Below are 15,120 nucleotides of genomic sequence, written 5' to 3'. Positions count from 1 at the left end.
TAGGCACACAGGTACTTGGAATCTGGCACCCAGAGCACCTGGTACCCCAGGAGATCTGGCACCCCTGGCACACCTGTTTGAGACCTGTCACCCAGCACCCCTGCAATAGCCCGAACCTGGCACCCCAGCACACCTCCTGCACCCAGCCCTAGCACCTACAGGTTACTCACTGTCCATCAGTTCACTGTCTGGAGTAGAGTTGCTTGACTGTTGATCATGGCACTTGAGTGCCTGCCAAACTAGCTAAAGTACTCAGGACGCCTCTCCTGTGCTGCAGCACACGCCCAACCACCACGTCACAGTAGCTGCGCAGTTCTGAAACATCAAACGATCCAATTCGCTTTCTCTTCTTACCACTCCATATCACTAGTAGGTAAGAAACCATATATATCTTTTACCTGTATATATTGCCCAACATAAAATAAACAAAAGGCAATAGCCACTATGCAAGAATGTACACATTGCTTAATGTACTCACGGCTGAGAGTACAGTATACACAACTCAGAGTACACACAGCTGAATGTACAGAAAACAATGCACAGTACACTCATCTGAGAGTACACCCAGCTCAGAGTACACGCAGCAGGATGTACACACTACTGACCGCTGTTACGGTCAGGTTTTTGTTACCAATTAATCAACTTGTCAAAGGTAACTTTTATAACATTAAATTCATAATCATCAGACTGATAACCATGCCTCTAGGGCTAGATCTGAGGGTAAGCCAAATTACCAAAATAAATATCACTTAGTCTTATAATTATGTAAGTAAAATAGCTCATTATTTTTTATGATGATAAATCAAACAAAACATTACAAAATTAATATTTTTTTACTAACACACATACACACATAATATATATATATATATATATATATATATATATATATATATATATATATATATATATATATATATATATATATATATATATATATATATATATATATATATATATATATATATATATATATGCTGATAACCACAAGGAAAGAAGAAAACACGAAGTTCCCAAGCGCTTTCGTGTAATTCACATCTTCAGGGGTGAGTACAGACTAGAGAGAGTAATACAAATCAAGGTGTATATATACAGAGGAGGGTGAGACCAGGTCCACAATGGTCAGGTATTAGGTAATGACCTTACTAATCTTTAAATAGCACACAACGGTTGGTGGTCAGGTCAGATGGTCAAGTGACCCGGCCTTCTCACCTGATCACAAATCTTCTTAATTACAAAATTGTCCAGCTTGTACATGCCGTTACTCAAATTCATGTTGGATGCTTCGGTATGTTTAATAAGACTAGATTCTATGATGTTCCTACTATCAATTGAATTACATGGTAATATTGAGGAGGCATTATCCCAGTCAATGCAATGCTTGTTATCCCTCAAATGAACAAACAGAGCATTGGATTCCTGGCCTGTCCTAACACTGTATTTGTGTTGTTTAATTCTAGTTGCAAGATCTTTACCTGTCTGGCCTAAGTAAAACATATTACATTCCTTGCAAGGAACTTTATAAATGCAACCAATTGTGTTGTTGGGGGAGTTCTTGATTAACATTTGTTTAACAGTGCATGAGTTTTTAAATGCCACATTGACGTTCCAGGTTTTTAGCTGTGCAGGAATGTGTGAGAAATTTTTGTGAAATGGTAATATTAAGATATTCTTATGGTCATGGGTGGGCTTGGGGTCAGTTCTATAAAAAGTTTTCTTAGTAATGTTTAAGCATTTGTCTATGAAAGATCTAGGGTATTTAAGGTTTGAGCCAATATTATATATATATTTGTATTCCTCATCGATGAATTCCGGACTGCAAATTCTCAAGGCACGTAAAAACATTGTTGAAAATACTGACTGTTTGACTTTATTATGGTGGGCAGAATAATAATGAATGTATGAACACACATTAGTTGGTTTTCTATAAATACTGAACTTAAAAGTGTTACCTATTCTGTGTATCAGACAGTCTAGGAATGGCAATTTACAGTCTTGCTCTAATTCCACAGTGAATTTGATCGAGGGGGCTAAGTTGTTAAGTTGTGGTAGGAAAGCTTTTAGGTCCTCATTACATGGCCAGAGACATAATACATCATCAACATATCTAAACCAGACTGCTGAGGGTGGTAAAATATTACTTAATAGTTTCTTTTCAAAGAATTCCATATATAGGTTGCTTAATACAGGTGAGAGTGGATTACCCATTGCCATACCAAATTTTTGAGCATAATATTCCCCATTGAATTCGAATTTGCAATCCTTAATACATAGTTTGATGAGTTCGATGAAGTCGTCTTTCGAGACGGGCAGTGAAATGTTATCCAGGGAATCTATGAGGAACTCTAGTAAATCATCAACTGGGACCTTTGTAAAGAGTGACGTTACATCAAAGCTGACCAGTTTAAAATCATGATTAATGTGTAAGTTATTGAGTTTATCAACCAGATCCGTATTATTCTTGATATTGGAGTTAGAAATGTTGCCAACTAGGGGATTTAGTAAAGAAACTAACCATTTAGATAGTTTATAAGAGATTGACCCAACTGAGCTAATGATGGGTCTTGCTGGGTTATTGGGCTTGTGGGTCTTGATTACACCGTACATGTATGGCAGTGGAGGGGACGTTGAAGTAAGATGTTTAATGAGCGTAGCTTTGCCTCTCAATAGGGACTTCAGTTTTTTGTTGAACTGGGTGTTGACAGTGTTGAGAGGATTATTTATAAGTTTAGAATATGTTGTAGTATCACATAAGAGGTCATTCATTTTAGAGATATAGTCATCTGACCTGACCACCAACCGTTGTGTGCTATTTAAAGATTAGTAAGGTCATTACCTAATACCTGACCATTGTGGACCTGGTCTCACCCTCCTCTGTATATATACACCTTGATTTGTATTACTCTCTCTAGTCTGTACTCACCCCTGAAGATGTGAATTACACGAAAGCGCTTGGGAACTTCGTGTTTTCTTCTTTCCTTGTGGTTATCAGCATATACCTAGATCACGCGCACCTACAGTGATTTACTTGCATATATATATATATATATATATATATATATATATATATATATATATATATATATATATATATATATATATATATATATATATATATATATATATATATATATATATATATATATATATATATATATATATATATATATATATCGGGGAAGAGGTGAATTAAGGTTAATAAATGGTGCTCCACAGAAGAAAATTTGGATCTCAGGCCGCGAATGTTGGAAAAATGAAGTGTGAAAAAAGCCGATTCTCAAACAACCGCGGTGACGTCAATTGACGCCCCAGTAGTTTGATGATGATCAGGTCGGCCTTGGGGTTCACAACGTTACCGACTAGTGAGACCCATCCGAGATGGCCCCGCTTTAATATTAGGAGAATAACAAAATAAAACATATCTAGCCATGGTGACATCTTAATAACAGGGCCATGGTCTCACCTTAATAACAGCAGCGCCATGGTGACTCACCTTAATAACAACAGGGCCATGGTGACTCATCTTAATAAAAACAGGGCCATGGTGACTCACCTTAATAACAGCAGGGCCATCGTAACTCACCTTAATAACAGCAGGCCCATGGTGACTCACCTTAATAACAGCTGGGCCATGGTGACTCACCTTAATAACAGCTATCTCCTCGTGACTCTTGATCATACGCATCTTCATGGTGCCATTGGAGACGTCGACCAGTTTGTTGCTGTGAGGGAGGTGGTGTTGGAGGGTGCGTGAGGCATGAAGGGTGAGGTGGTCATACTCCACCCCCAGAGGTCCCCGCACCTCACCCAACTCCTCCACCACCGCTCTGAAGTAGTTTTCTCGCTGCCAATCCGTGTACACGATGTTATCCTGCGGACACTCAGTAGATGATTTCGTGCCAAAACTTTATATAAAACAAGGACCTCTCACAGGCAGTGACCATCTGCCAATTATACTAACACTGCCAACAAGCCCCATATAGATACCAATAAAAGAGGCTGAAAATGAGCAAAACAGACTGGGACAGCTTCAAAGACGACTTAGGTAATCACCATTCGATTAACCTACAAGGGAAAGCAACAGAAGACATAGACTCAGAAATGGACAGACTGCACTCAGCAATAAAAACATCTATAACCAAACACACTCCTACTTCACACTTTAGAACATTACCCAACAACAGGCTAACAGAAGAAGTTAAATTAATCCAAACCCATTACAATGCAATAAACAGGTATAAGGAAAGACACGGCATTAACATATGGCTATATACGACGCATACAGCACTGCAGATAAAATTGAGAGACGCATGGAAGGAAGCAAACAACAAAAAATGGAATGATATTATAATGGCGGCCGACAAGACTAAAGACACAAAAACATTTTGGACTTCCTTAAACAAGATGATTGGGTACAACAAGCAAAAAACACCATACATTAAAGACCAAAATGGAACAAAACTGTACGAGGAAAATGAACAAGAGTCAGCATTCAAAAGGGAATGGGTAAAGTTTTTAAAATATCAGATGAGGAAAATGAAGATTTTGATAGTGAACACGAAGAAAGGAAAGAAGACGAAATGGGAAGACAAATACATAGAATCACCCCAAAGCAATATATAGACTATAACTTACTACCTAATAATAAAATAATAACTATGGGAGAAATGATGCACTGGCTGAGGAAGTTTAAAGAAATGGCCCCCGGTCTCACGGGTATTACACGAAATATGATCATAAATCTACCTGAAAACAACTTAAAAACACAATTAAACATTTATAACGCATGCTGAATAACCGGTTACTTTCCAGACAAACTAAATTATGCCAAAATGATATTTAATCCCAAGGAGGGTAAGGACAATAAGGAAATATTAAATTACCGTGAACTACTGGAAAAAATGTTAAATTCGAGACTTATAACCTTTTTAGCACAACAGGGGAAAACTAACAATAGACAACATGAATTTATGCCCAATAGAAATACCCTAACTGCAATAGCTACAATAACGGAAATAATTGCAATAGAAAAAAGCAAGGGGAACCACATCAATATAATTTTAAGGGACGTTTCTAAGGCTTTTGATAAACTTTGGCATTTAGGCTTAAAATATAAAATATTAAAATTGGGACTTAACGAACACTTGCTAAGAATATTGTGTAACTATTTAGATGATAGGAGAGCACAAATTCAAATTGGAAACTTTATGGGAACTATGTTTAATCTTGAGAGTGGAGTACCTCAAGGAGGATGCCTTTCTCCAACACTATATACAATTTATACCTCACACACACCTCAACCCACCCCCTTTAGCGAATATGTAATGTTTGCTGATGATATTACTCAAATAGTATCATACCCAAGAAAATCAACCCAATTTATGGCACTCTACACGGTACGAGCGACAAAAAATATAAATGACTGAGAAAAAATGGAAAATCAGGACAAATAAGAACAAATTCAAGATAATACCAATAGCCAAGATGAAAAGAAGTTCAGTAATAGTCGACCAGGAACTATACCCATACGACACTGAAGGCAGGATGCTTGGACTAATACTAACAAAAAGAGGATATATAACACAAATATAAGATAAAGAACGACAGGCAAGAATAAGAGTATCAAAAATAAAACGTTTTAAGAACCTTAGCATTAATAACAAAAGAAAGATGTATATATATAGCCTTTGTTAAATCAATTATGGACTACCTACTAGGGTGTGTCATAGGAGGGAAGATCAGCTAAAACTAATGGCCCATTACTTTTTTGGTAGATTTTAGTGTATATAAACAGAAAATGATTTCAGTTTCAATATTTTGCAACCTTTTGCTAGGTAAATTTTAGCGTGAAATTTATCGAAAATCTAACGTACAGCTGCATTAGTGCATTACAATTAAATAGTGAACATTGCTTTCTGACTTCATTCTTTAACAACCCAACTAACAATATTTTTTTCTGTTTCAGATTCTGATGCATTTATAAGTTGATAATATTTGCGATGGCTGCTTGTGTCAGGACGAGGAACCAAAAATCCAGCCATCTCAGTCACTATCCTGGGTCTGGGAGAGAGCTCCTGAAGTCGAGTTGCCTTCTACATTGAGAGATGCTTTGAGATGCGGTGTTTAATCAGGCAAATCAGTGAAAAGAACCAAGAACTTACACAAACCGAGAACGTGCCAGTGATGCCTTGACCAAAGCTGTCTTGGCACAGTACACTCTGGCTAACGCTCAGTTCAAGCCTCCAGTCATAACAAGTCAGAAGAAGATTAGTGAGAGACTGCTAGCCAGTTGGGAAAAGGCATGAGATATCTCTCTTGGGAGAGGAAAACTTGCAGTTAAGGACAGCTTTGCCAAGCAACTGGACCAGTTATTTGACATAATTACTTGCAAGTGCCCAATTGTTCTCTGTCCTGAGTTTGGATGCGATCGTGACTGTAAATCCGAGGCCCACATTTCCTGTATTTGCAAGCGTGAACTGAAGATTCCTGTGATCGAACTGGCATTTGTCAAAGCACAGAGAGAGAAGACTGGCAGTATAGGGGCTCTCATGATTTCTAGCCAAGATATTCTGGAGTCCAAGAGACAGGAGGCTGCCACAGAGAGACAGAAGAGGAGAAGAGTTGCCGAGAAAAAGAGACTTGGGAAGGCCCAGGGTGAGGTAAAAAAGGCCGATGATTGGAGTCAAGCTGATTCAGAGTTTAATGACTTCCCCATGACTGATCCGAGTGCTGACCAGGAGAATGGTGACTTTGTCCCTAACCCAGAAAATAATGATCCCAAACCTTCCATGCATAAGATTCGAAATAGGAAAGATATCCCGAGCATAGCTCTGGCCAGCATGCGACACCACACTGGTCTCAGAGAAACTGCAGAGATAACAACAGCTGCCTGGATTGACGGTGGTTTGATAACACCTGATGATGTTCACCTGGTGATAGATCATAACAAAGTAAGGAGAGCTCAGGAGAAACTTGTCAGTAACCTAGAAGAGGAGTTTGATAAGGGGATAAGAGAAAATGGAATCAATTGTTTGCCTTGATGGAAGAAGGGATGGACACCGTGCGGTTCTAAGTGGTGCTTTTCTGGAGATTCCCGGACAAGTTTGTTCCTTGCCAGTGGGTGGAAGGAAGAACACTCTCACTCCTTGCCGGCAGTGGAACCAGGGAGGGAAGTGATTTTGTGGCATTCACTCCAGAGAAAAGATGACATCAGGAAACCAGCTGAGATAGTGTAAGTGGTGATAACATTGTGAACTGGCTCAGAGAGAGTGAACGTAGACCAGACCCCCTGCAGGCCATTGAGGGGACAAGCACCAACACGAACACAGGGTGGCAAGGGGGTCATACAGTGATAGAGCGGAAGATTGGGAGGAAGCTGGTCTGGATTGTTTGTGACCGCCACACCAACGAGTTGCCACCAGACACCCTGATCCAGGAGCTGGATGGCAAGACTTTCAAACAACAGATGGTCTGGTCCTCTTTGCAGATGTTGACTCTGCCACTGAGTTAGAAATAAATCCGAGCTTTGAAAAAATCACAGTTGGCCCTCCACCGTTGAGCTTGCACATACTCATTGACGACCTGAGTACTGACCAGTACTATGGTTACATGATTTGCAGTGCCATCAAAAACTGGGTCATGCCTGATAGATTCTTGCTTACCCGCAGATAGGTCCAGTCTCACATTTGCGGTGGCTCTCACAACGGCTCTCAGGTTCTGCAGAATTTGGGTCGCTCATCATAAACTGAAAGGGGAACCAGCTTCACAACCTGAGACTCTATTGTCCACCATCGTGAGTGTCTACTTGCCAAATTGGTTCAAACACCAAGGTCAAGCTTCATCACCCTCCGAAGGTCCGAGGCAAGTTCTCTTCCAGCTTGAGCCCTGAGGAGTCAGCCAAGGAAGGCTGTTCAGATTGGTGGAGTTGGTGAATGTGACGAGATTCCTCCTTCTGGTATGCTCATCCTGAGGCAGTGTTCTGCAGACAATGCTCTGCAGTAAGGGATGAGAGGAGTATAAAGAGTGGTGCAGTCAAAGATCTTGATACGAGACTTAAGTGAGAGATCTGGGCATGACGACCAGTTGGTGACGATTCTTCAGGGTCAGGAAGACTCCCTGAAGTCAATCTAGGTGCCAAGACCCTCACTGATCTCATAGATCTGGATAAACATCCAGAGGCCGGCAGTGCGAGTCCTCCTACCTGCAGCCTCACCAATGTTCGTCAGAGCTTTCCTGACAACCCCATGCATGTCCTCGCACACCCAGAGTATAAAGGTTGTGTACAGCAAGTGAGCTGAGGTCAGCAGTCAGTGTACAGCCAGGAGAGGAGGGAAGGCTACATCCGAGCTCAGGTGGTCAGCAGGGAGGTGATGAGTAGAAACAGAAGCAAGAAAGACATGTTCTCTATGGTGAGCAGCAACACCGGGTCGTAGTAGCAAAACCTGGTTTTGTATTTGATGGATTTTGTTTTCTAAAATGTGGAATATTAAATTCCCTGAATAAATGTCAAGATCATTCGTTTCCTTTAACACTATTCTGACCATTGCAACTTAATAAACAACCTGGATATTAATACTTTACCTAAATAAAACTATTTAGCGGTGTTGCAAAAGGTGGAATACTGAATTTTCATAAGATTATAAAGAACCACGATGACATTGCCACCCTACTACCCACCCATCCCATTAAACACCCTTAGTAAAACGAGCATTAAAAGGTTACAAACAGTACAAAATATAGCCCTCAGATTTATATATAACATAAAATATACAGACCACATCAATTGTAAACGCCTTAGTTAAGGACGTTCAGGTGACGGGCAAGTCGAAGGGAATGATTGAAACCCGTCTTTTGACGCATTCAATATTTATTGATGTGGTCAAAACCTGCAGACAACAAGGCATTCATTAGTATTACATGGTGATCTATCTGATACATAATTAGTTGGTCTCACATAATTTATCTTAATTATAATTGATTATTGAGCATAATGACATGATACAAAGTTCATAACTATTAATCTTAGCTACACTTCATTCCGCGTTGTCGTATTGCTCCAGATAAGGCAGGAACGAGTGGGCATAATTAGTCCACAATATTTCATTACTGAGGGGTATGTCATTACTTTGGCTGTACTTACAAGTGCGGGTCAATGCGAACCAGTATGGTGTTTCAAGGGAAGATAGTTCTGTGTAAATTGTTTCAGTACAAAACTCGGCCAGGAATGGGAGTTGTTGTATCCACTGCTAACAGTGTTGATCCTCACAGCCTCACTTGAGGGGGCAGTCTCCTGGAGTCCAGGTGGCCACACCGCCTTTTAAATCATACATTAGCAGAGTCATGATCTCTTCTCCGTAAACACCGCCCACCCCTTAATCTTTGTCGGATAAGGCAGCAAAAACGTCAGCACTGACACTAGTGTTGACGCCAGCGATGAAACACTCCCGGCGATGACAGCACTTACGCCAGTAGTGATGACAGTCCCGGTGGTACAGAGTCCAGGTGGCCACGCCGCCGTAAACACCGCTTATCTTTGTTCGGGTAAGGCAGCAAAAACGTCAGCACTGACGCCAGTGGTGAAAACACTCCCGGCGATGCTAGCACTTACGCCAGTGGCGATGACACGCCCGGCGGTAAACACCGCCCCCCCCCCACCGTCAGCTGCCACATCTTTCGAGGCAACAGGTCGCGTGGTGGGGGGAGGGGGGGGGATCACTCGAGAGGGCTATCTGTGTCATGAGATCCATGACGCCCTCTCAGCGCTCATGCCAGTGGTTATGACACTCCAGTGGTAAACACCGCCCCCCCCCCAGTCGCTACCTCTGGTGTGGTAAGAGGCCGCGTGTGGGGTGGGGGAGGCACATGGTTGTTGACACCAACGATAAAGCCAGCGGCGATAACACTCCCGGCGTTGTGCAATCGCCCAAGATTTACGGTGTGGCGTGTTCAAGAAGGCATACACGGGTCACTGGCCTTCGGAACTCCCCAGATACTATTTGCACACGTACCTGGCTCACCAGACCATCAGCTCCTGGGACCACTGCCGTGACCCTGCCCAATGGCCATTTGTTGCAGGAAGATTTTCCCCAGTGACGAGGACGAGGTCGCCTTCCTGTAGATTTCTGGTTAGTTCTATGTACTTCTGTCTTTTGTGGAGTAGTGGAAGGTACTCCCTCACCCAGCGTTTCCACAAGCGGTCTGCTAGGAACTGCACGTGCCGCCACTGTCGTTGATATGAGTCCTTCAGAAGACATCCTCCTAGTGACAGATCAGCGTGTGGGGCACCATGGAAGATGTGGGCTGGTGTAAGCGCTTCCAGGTCCCTCACGTTGCTTGAGGCAGGGGTGATTGGTCGATTATTTATGATTGCTTCCACTTCACAAAATAGCGTCTGCAGTCGATATTCATCCGGGAGTTGGGTTCCCACAATTGCTCTGAGAACCTTTCTGACTGTTCGGATTTGCCGTTCCCAGACTCCTCCCATGTGTGAAGCCGCTGGAGGGTTGAATACCCATTCTATATCTCTTCTGAAAGTGTCTGTTTATGCGTTCATCATTCCTCCAACTACGCACTGCCGCACAGAGTTCTTTGCAAGTCCCGACCATGTTGGTGCCATTGTCTGAACGGATACGTTTCGGATTCGTACCCTTTCTCGCGATGAAGCGGAGAGTAGCGTTTAGGAGTGCATCTGTATCTAGAGACTCCAACACCTCCAGGTTCACTGCACAGTAGCTAGACAGGTGAATATGCAGCCATATCTCTTGGTACTCTTTCGTCCTTGTCTTACTGTGAATGGGCCAAAGCACTCAGTGCCAGTGTAAGTGAAGGGACGCTCCCCGGGCTTGGTCCGGTCTTCGTGCAGCATGGCATCCCTTTGCCTAGTGGGCTTCCATTTGTTACGACGGCAAGTGACACACTCCTTTATTATCTTATCGAGCAGAGGGTGGCAACGGGCTATCCAGAACTCACACCGGAGTATAGACAGTGCATGTTCTCCCAGAATGACCAGCGCCCACCGCGTGTGCTTCCCGTGCTATAAGTTTGGTTACTGGGTGGTCTCTGGGCAGTAGTATTGGTCCAGTTCTTTCTTTGGCATCTTGTAACCTTCCTCCTACTCTCAGCAGCCAGTCTTGGCCTAGATATGGCTCTAGTCGGTACAGTTTACTTTGTCGTGGCAGTTTTCGGTGCTGCAGGAGGCTCATCTCCTCACCATAGGCCTCCTGTTGCAGGAACCGAATAATGGCCCACTTGGAATTCCGCAGTTCAGGCAATTCCAGCGGCTTTGATGTTGCACCCTGAAAGTCGTGTCTCAGGATGCTGGATACTCGCCTGATCCAGGATACACCTCACTGCAGCGCATGCCATGATGAGTACCTGTTTCATAGCAGCTTCATGATGGCATCAGCATTATTTCCTGCTGTGGCTAATGACACCGCCTCGAGCTTAACCTCAGGATCGTTCTCAAGTTCGTGTCTGATTTCCGGTTTTTTCGGCCAGTACTTCTCAGGTAGAGACAAAAAAGAAGGACCATCAATTCATCTGCATTCTTTTAACATGTCTTCAACAGGTATGCCTCTTGTAGCATCATCTGCTGGATTCCATCGTGATCGTACATGTCTCCATTGGGCCTTTTCCGTGACTTCATGTATAGCCGAGATCCTGTTGGCAACGAAGGTATGGAAAAGTTTCTCTAGGTTGCTGATGTACATGATCACAATCATACTGTCCGTCCAGAACACAGATTCTTCAAGTGGGACTCCAATTTCACGCTTGATTGTCTGGTCTACTCTTGTCGCCAGGACTGCTGCACAGAGTTCTAGCCTTGGGACCGTTAGCTGTTTGAGAGGGGCCAGACGAGCCTTGCCACAAACGAAAGAACATCTGGCAGTACTTTCATTATCTACTGTCCGTAGGTACGTTACAACTGCATAGGCCACTTGTGAGGCGTCACAGAAGTCATGGAGTTGCGATGAGGTGGCACAACCCAGGCCCCCAGGTCTGTAGCAGCGAGGAACTTTGAAGTTTCGCAGTGATTTCAAATCTTCAAGCCAGCGCAACCACTTATGAAGGGTTTGCTTGGTGATGTCTTCGTCCCAGTCCTTCTTCCGCCTGCATTCGTCTTGAAAAATGTGCTTGGCTTTGATGGTGAAAGGGCAGATGAATCCTAAAGGGTCGTACACCGAGCTTACCACTGCAAGTAAGCCCCTTTTTGTCGCTGGTTGGGTGGGAGCCTGAACCTTTGCTGCAAACTGGTCTCCATTTAGGTCCCACATGACTCGCAAAGCTCTCTCCGTGGGTAGGTCTTCACATCCCAGGTTCACTTCCTTCACTCCAGTATGTCGACTTTCAAGTGGTATCGTGTTGAGGACCTCTTTGTTGTTGCTGATCCATTTTGTGAGTTTGAAACCTCCCAGGGATGGAAGATGTCGCAACTGCCGAGATATCATAATTGCTTCTTTTGGTTCAGTTACTGACAGGAGCAGGTCGTCAACATAGAAGTTTGATTTCGCTCTATTTGCGGCATCCGAGAACCCATCTCCGAAGTCTTGGAAGGTCCGTTGCAGAGCATAGGCCGCGCACGAGGGACTCCACACTCCTCCAAAGAGATGCACTGTCATCCTACATGTCATTGGCGTTTGTGTCAAATCTCCCCCTTCCCACCAGAGGAATCGTAAAGTGTCTCTGTGCTCGGGGTTTACCTTCACTTGATGGAACATTGCTTCGATGTCGGCCATCAGGGCGATCGGCTCTTGTCTAGACCGCATGAATACTCCAATCAATTTGTTGTTGAGGTCTGGTCCTTGGAGCACTTGGTTGTTGAGTGAAGTCTTTGTGAAGGCTGCTGCACAATCGAAGACGATCCGTACCTTGTCTGGTTTATTGGGGTTTAGTACTGGGTGATGAGGCAGGTACCAGCTATTTCCACCGGATTTCGATAATTGCCTTAGTGGCACCCTTTTGGCGAAGCCTTCATTGAATAATTTTTTCATCTCCTTGTACCGTCGTCTCAACCTTGTGTCCCTCGATAGGCGTTTCTTTAGTCCTAGTAAGCGACGCTCGGCGAGCGCTCTGTTGTCAGGTAGGCAGGGCGGTTGACGTCGGAATGGAATTGGGAATTGGTAGTGTCCCTGTACTCTCTGTCCAGTCGACGACCAAAGCTTGATGACCCGTTTATCCTCGACCAATGATGGGGAGCCATCTCCCGGGGTCTGGTGTAATGCTTCGATTTCCCAGAAGCGCCTCACCTGCTCTTCCAAACGAGTTTTTTCTGTAGAGGCAGTCAGCATGGAACATTCCGTTGTAAACCTGTGAGTTAAATTGCCCATCAGGGGCCCATTAATCGTCCAACCCAATCTTGTCCTTATTGCAAAAGGTGCTCCATCCGGCCCCGTCCGACACTCGAGGGGAGTCAGGGCATCTGGGCAATCTTGTCCAATCAGTAACTCAGACTCGAAGATGTCCCCAAGCATCTACAGTATGTCTAGGGGTGTAGCTGTTGAGTTTTCTAAAGAAGGTGGCAGTCTGTCAAGTACTAGTACCTTAGGAAGGGATATGGGGCACTTCGCTCCCCGGGTGTTAATGCCTCTTACTTCCAGATCTACTTCTGTGGTGTTACATTGTTCCCCTTGGGTTAACGTGTTTATGAAGAGTGATGTTGGTTTCCCTCGTATTCTCAGTCTTTCGACCAGTCCTTTGGCACAGTAAGACCTGTCGCTGCCTGTGTCCAGTAGCGCCGTAGTTCTCTCTGATCCTGTAAACCCCTTTGCCATTATTTGAACTTCTAGTATAGGGAGCGCGACCTTGTCTTGGCTTAGTCATTGATCTCGCCCTCTTACAGTAGTATCCACGTAATTCACATATGTCCTCTCTCCTTGCTTGTTGTCGGCTTGGTCGAACCGCCTCAGCTGATTGCCTTGGTCATCTTCTTGGGGCTCTCTCTTTCTATTCTTTCTTCCTCCGGTTCCACCACTCTGTTCTCTATCTTCGAAGTCACAGTCCTGGCTCTCTCTCTTGAATCCTCGGTCTTCCTAAACGTCAGCATCTACCCTATTCGATTTTATGATCTGGCGGCTGCTCCCACTTGCCTTCCTTGGCGGCACACCTGCCCCTTCCTTTGGCAGGTGGAGCCATCTTGAATGTGCCTTACCACACCCGTCGATGTCGCATGGGCGGAAGCCAGACATACAGTTGCTAGCTTGGTGCCGGCCCCTTAGGCACAAGAAGCAATAGCCCAACTCTTTGACTGTGTTCCTTTTTTCCATTTTTGTTAACTTCCGGAAGTTTGAGCATTGTGGCAGTCGATGAGGGCTATGACAAAGTGGACAATCTCGTTCTCCTACGTCGTTGGTCACAAGAGTCATGGCTTGTTTGCTAGATCGGTCTTTTCCCTCGTACCCCAGGTTAGTGTATCGAGTATGCGTCATTTTTGCCTCCTTCGCTCTGCTTTGTATGAACTGCCAGATGTCCCTTATTTTCATGTGGCCATATCTCTTTGGAGGGTGATCGAGGACTGCAATCTCACACCTTTCTTGTAAAAGACCAAGAAGTCTGTCAATTATGCCTTTTTTTACGAGGAGATGCTCGAGGGTTTCTTGTGAGTCCATGGACTGGAAGCTGCAAATGCACGCCTGAAGTTCGTCGGCCAAGTCCTGCAGGCCTTCGCCGTTGGTTATTTTGACAGGTGGTCCGTTGATCAGGTTCATCAATAATTCTTCGATATGGGCGTCCTCCTCACCATACCGGTCCTTCAGGGTACTCAGTGCCTTTCTATAGCCCTCAGAGGACTTCATCCTGGTGAATGGGTTCAGAATATTCCGAATATTACTTGAACACGAGTGGATTAACATTTGAAGTTTCTCCGAATCTGGGGCAGTGGAGGTTTCCACGTATCTCTTGAAGCTATTCATGTAGTCCCAATATTCTCCACAGCTCCCCCCCCCCCCTTGAAAGTAGGGCTGCGCGCATTTCGCATGTGGTAGGATGACAACATATCCTTCAGTGAAGTTGAGGTGCTGCCGGATTCTTCCTTGACGCCCTACTTCTCTCTCCTTTCAGGCTGCTCCATTTCAACTCGTTGCACGTCTTCGTCTTTGTCGGTCGATTCCTCATGGCCCCTGGGGC

The 15,120-nt window shown here is 44.1% G+C and overlaps 2 protein-coding genes across 4 annotated transcripts; both read right to left on the bottom strand.

Annotated features, from left to right (window-relative positions):
• Positions 1 to 300: 300 nt before the first annotated feature.
• On the bottom strand, positions 301 to 13,469 carry LOC121855857. Of its 3 annotated transcripts, none has more exons than XR_006086857.1 (3): positions 8,775 to 8,814; positions 3,644 to 3,871; positions 301 to 315 (listed from the first exon to the last, which is right to left on the bottom strand). XR_006086857.1 is itself a non-coding variant. In XM_042351021.1 (3 exons), the coding sequence occupies exon 1, from the start codon at positions 13,467 to 13,469 to the stop codon at positions 11,535 to 11,537; it is 1,935 nt and encodes a 644-aa protein (XP_042206955.1). In that variant the 3' UTR covers positions 301 to 315; positions 3,644 to 3,871; positions 9,140 to 11,534. The 3 variants fall into 3 exon arrangements, 2 of the variants coding, with proteins under 2 accessions (XP_042206955.1, XP_042206956.1); XM_042351021.1 differs by lacking the exon at positions 8,775 to 8,814 and adding an exon at positions 9,140 to 13,469; XM_042351022.1 differs by lacking the exons at positions 301 to 315; positions 3,644 to 3,871; positions 8,775 to 8,814 and adding exons at positions 8,844 to 8,885; positions 9,140 to 13,469.
• Positions 13,470 to 14,027: 558 nt separating this feature from the next.
• Positions 14,028 to 14,906, bottom strand: LOC121855859. The gene has a single exon (XM_042351023.1). It carries the CDS (start codon positions 14,904 to 14,906, stop codon positions 14,028 to 14,030), a length of 879 nt encoding a protein of 292 aa, XP_042206957.1.
• Positions 14,907 to 15,120: the final 214 nt, after the last annotated feature.

This window comes from Homarus americanus, unplaced genomic scaffold (assembly GCF_018991925.1).
Source record: "Homarus americanus isolate GMGI-L3 unplaced genomic scaffold, GMGI_Hamer_2.0 scaffold9198, whole genome shotgun sequence".
NCBI classification, from domain to species: domain Eukaryota; kingdom Metazoa; phylum Arthropoda; class Malacostraca; order Decapoda; family Nephropidae; genus Homarus; species Homarus americanus.
The sequence above is the reverse complement of the archived record's forward strand: the minus strand, read 5'-3'. Positions and strand labels throughout refer to the sequence as shown.

What these genes read in the sequence shown, in the direction of transcription:
- LOC121855857 (XM_042351021.1), bottom strand. Translation starts at nt 13,469, where the DNA reads ATGCTTGGGGACATCTTCGAGTCTGAGTTACTGATTGGACAAGATTGC.
- LOC121855859 (XM_042351023.1), bottom strand. Translation starts at nt 14,906, where the DNA reads ATGAATAGCTTCAAGAGATACGTGGAAACCTCCACTGCCCCAGATTCG.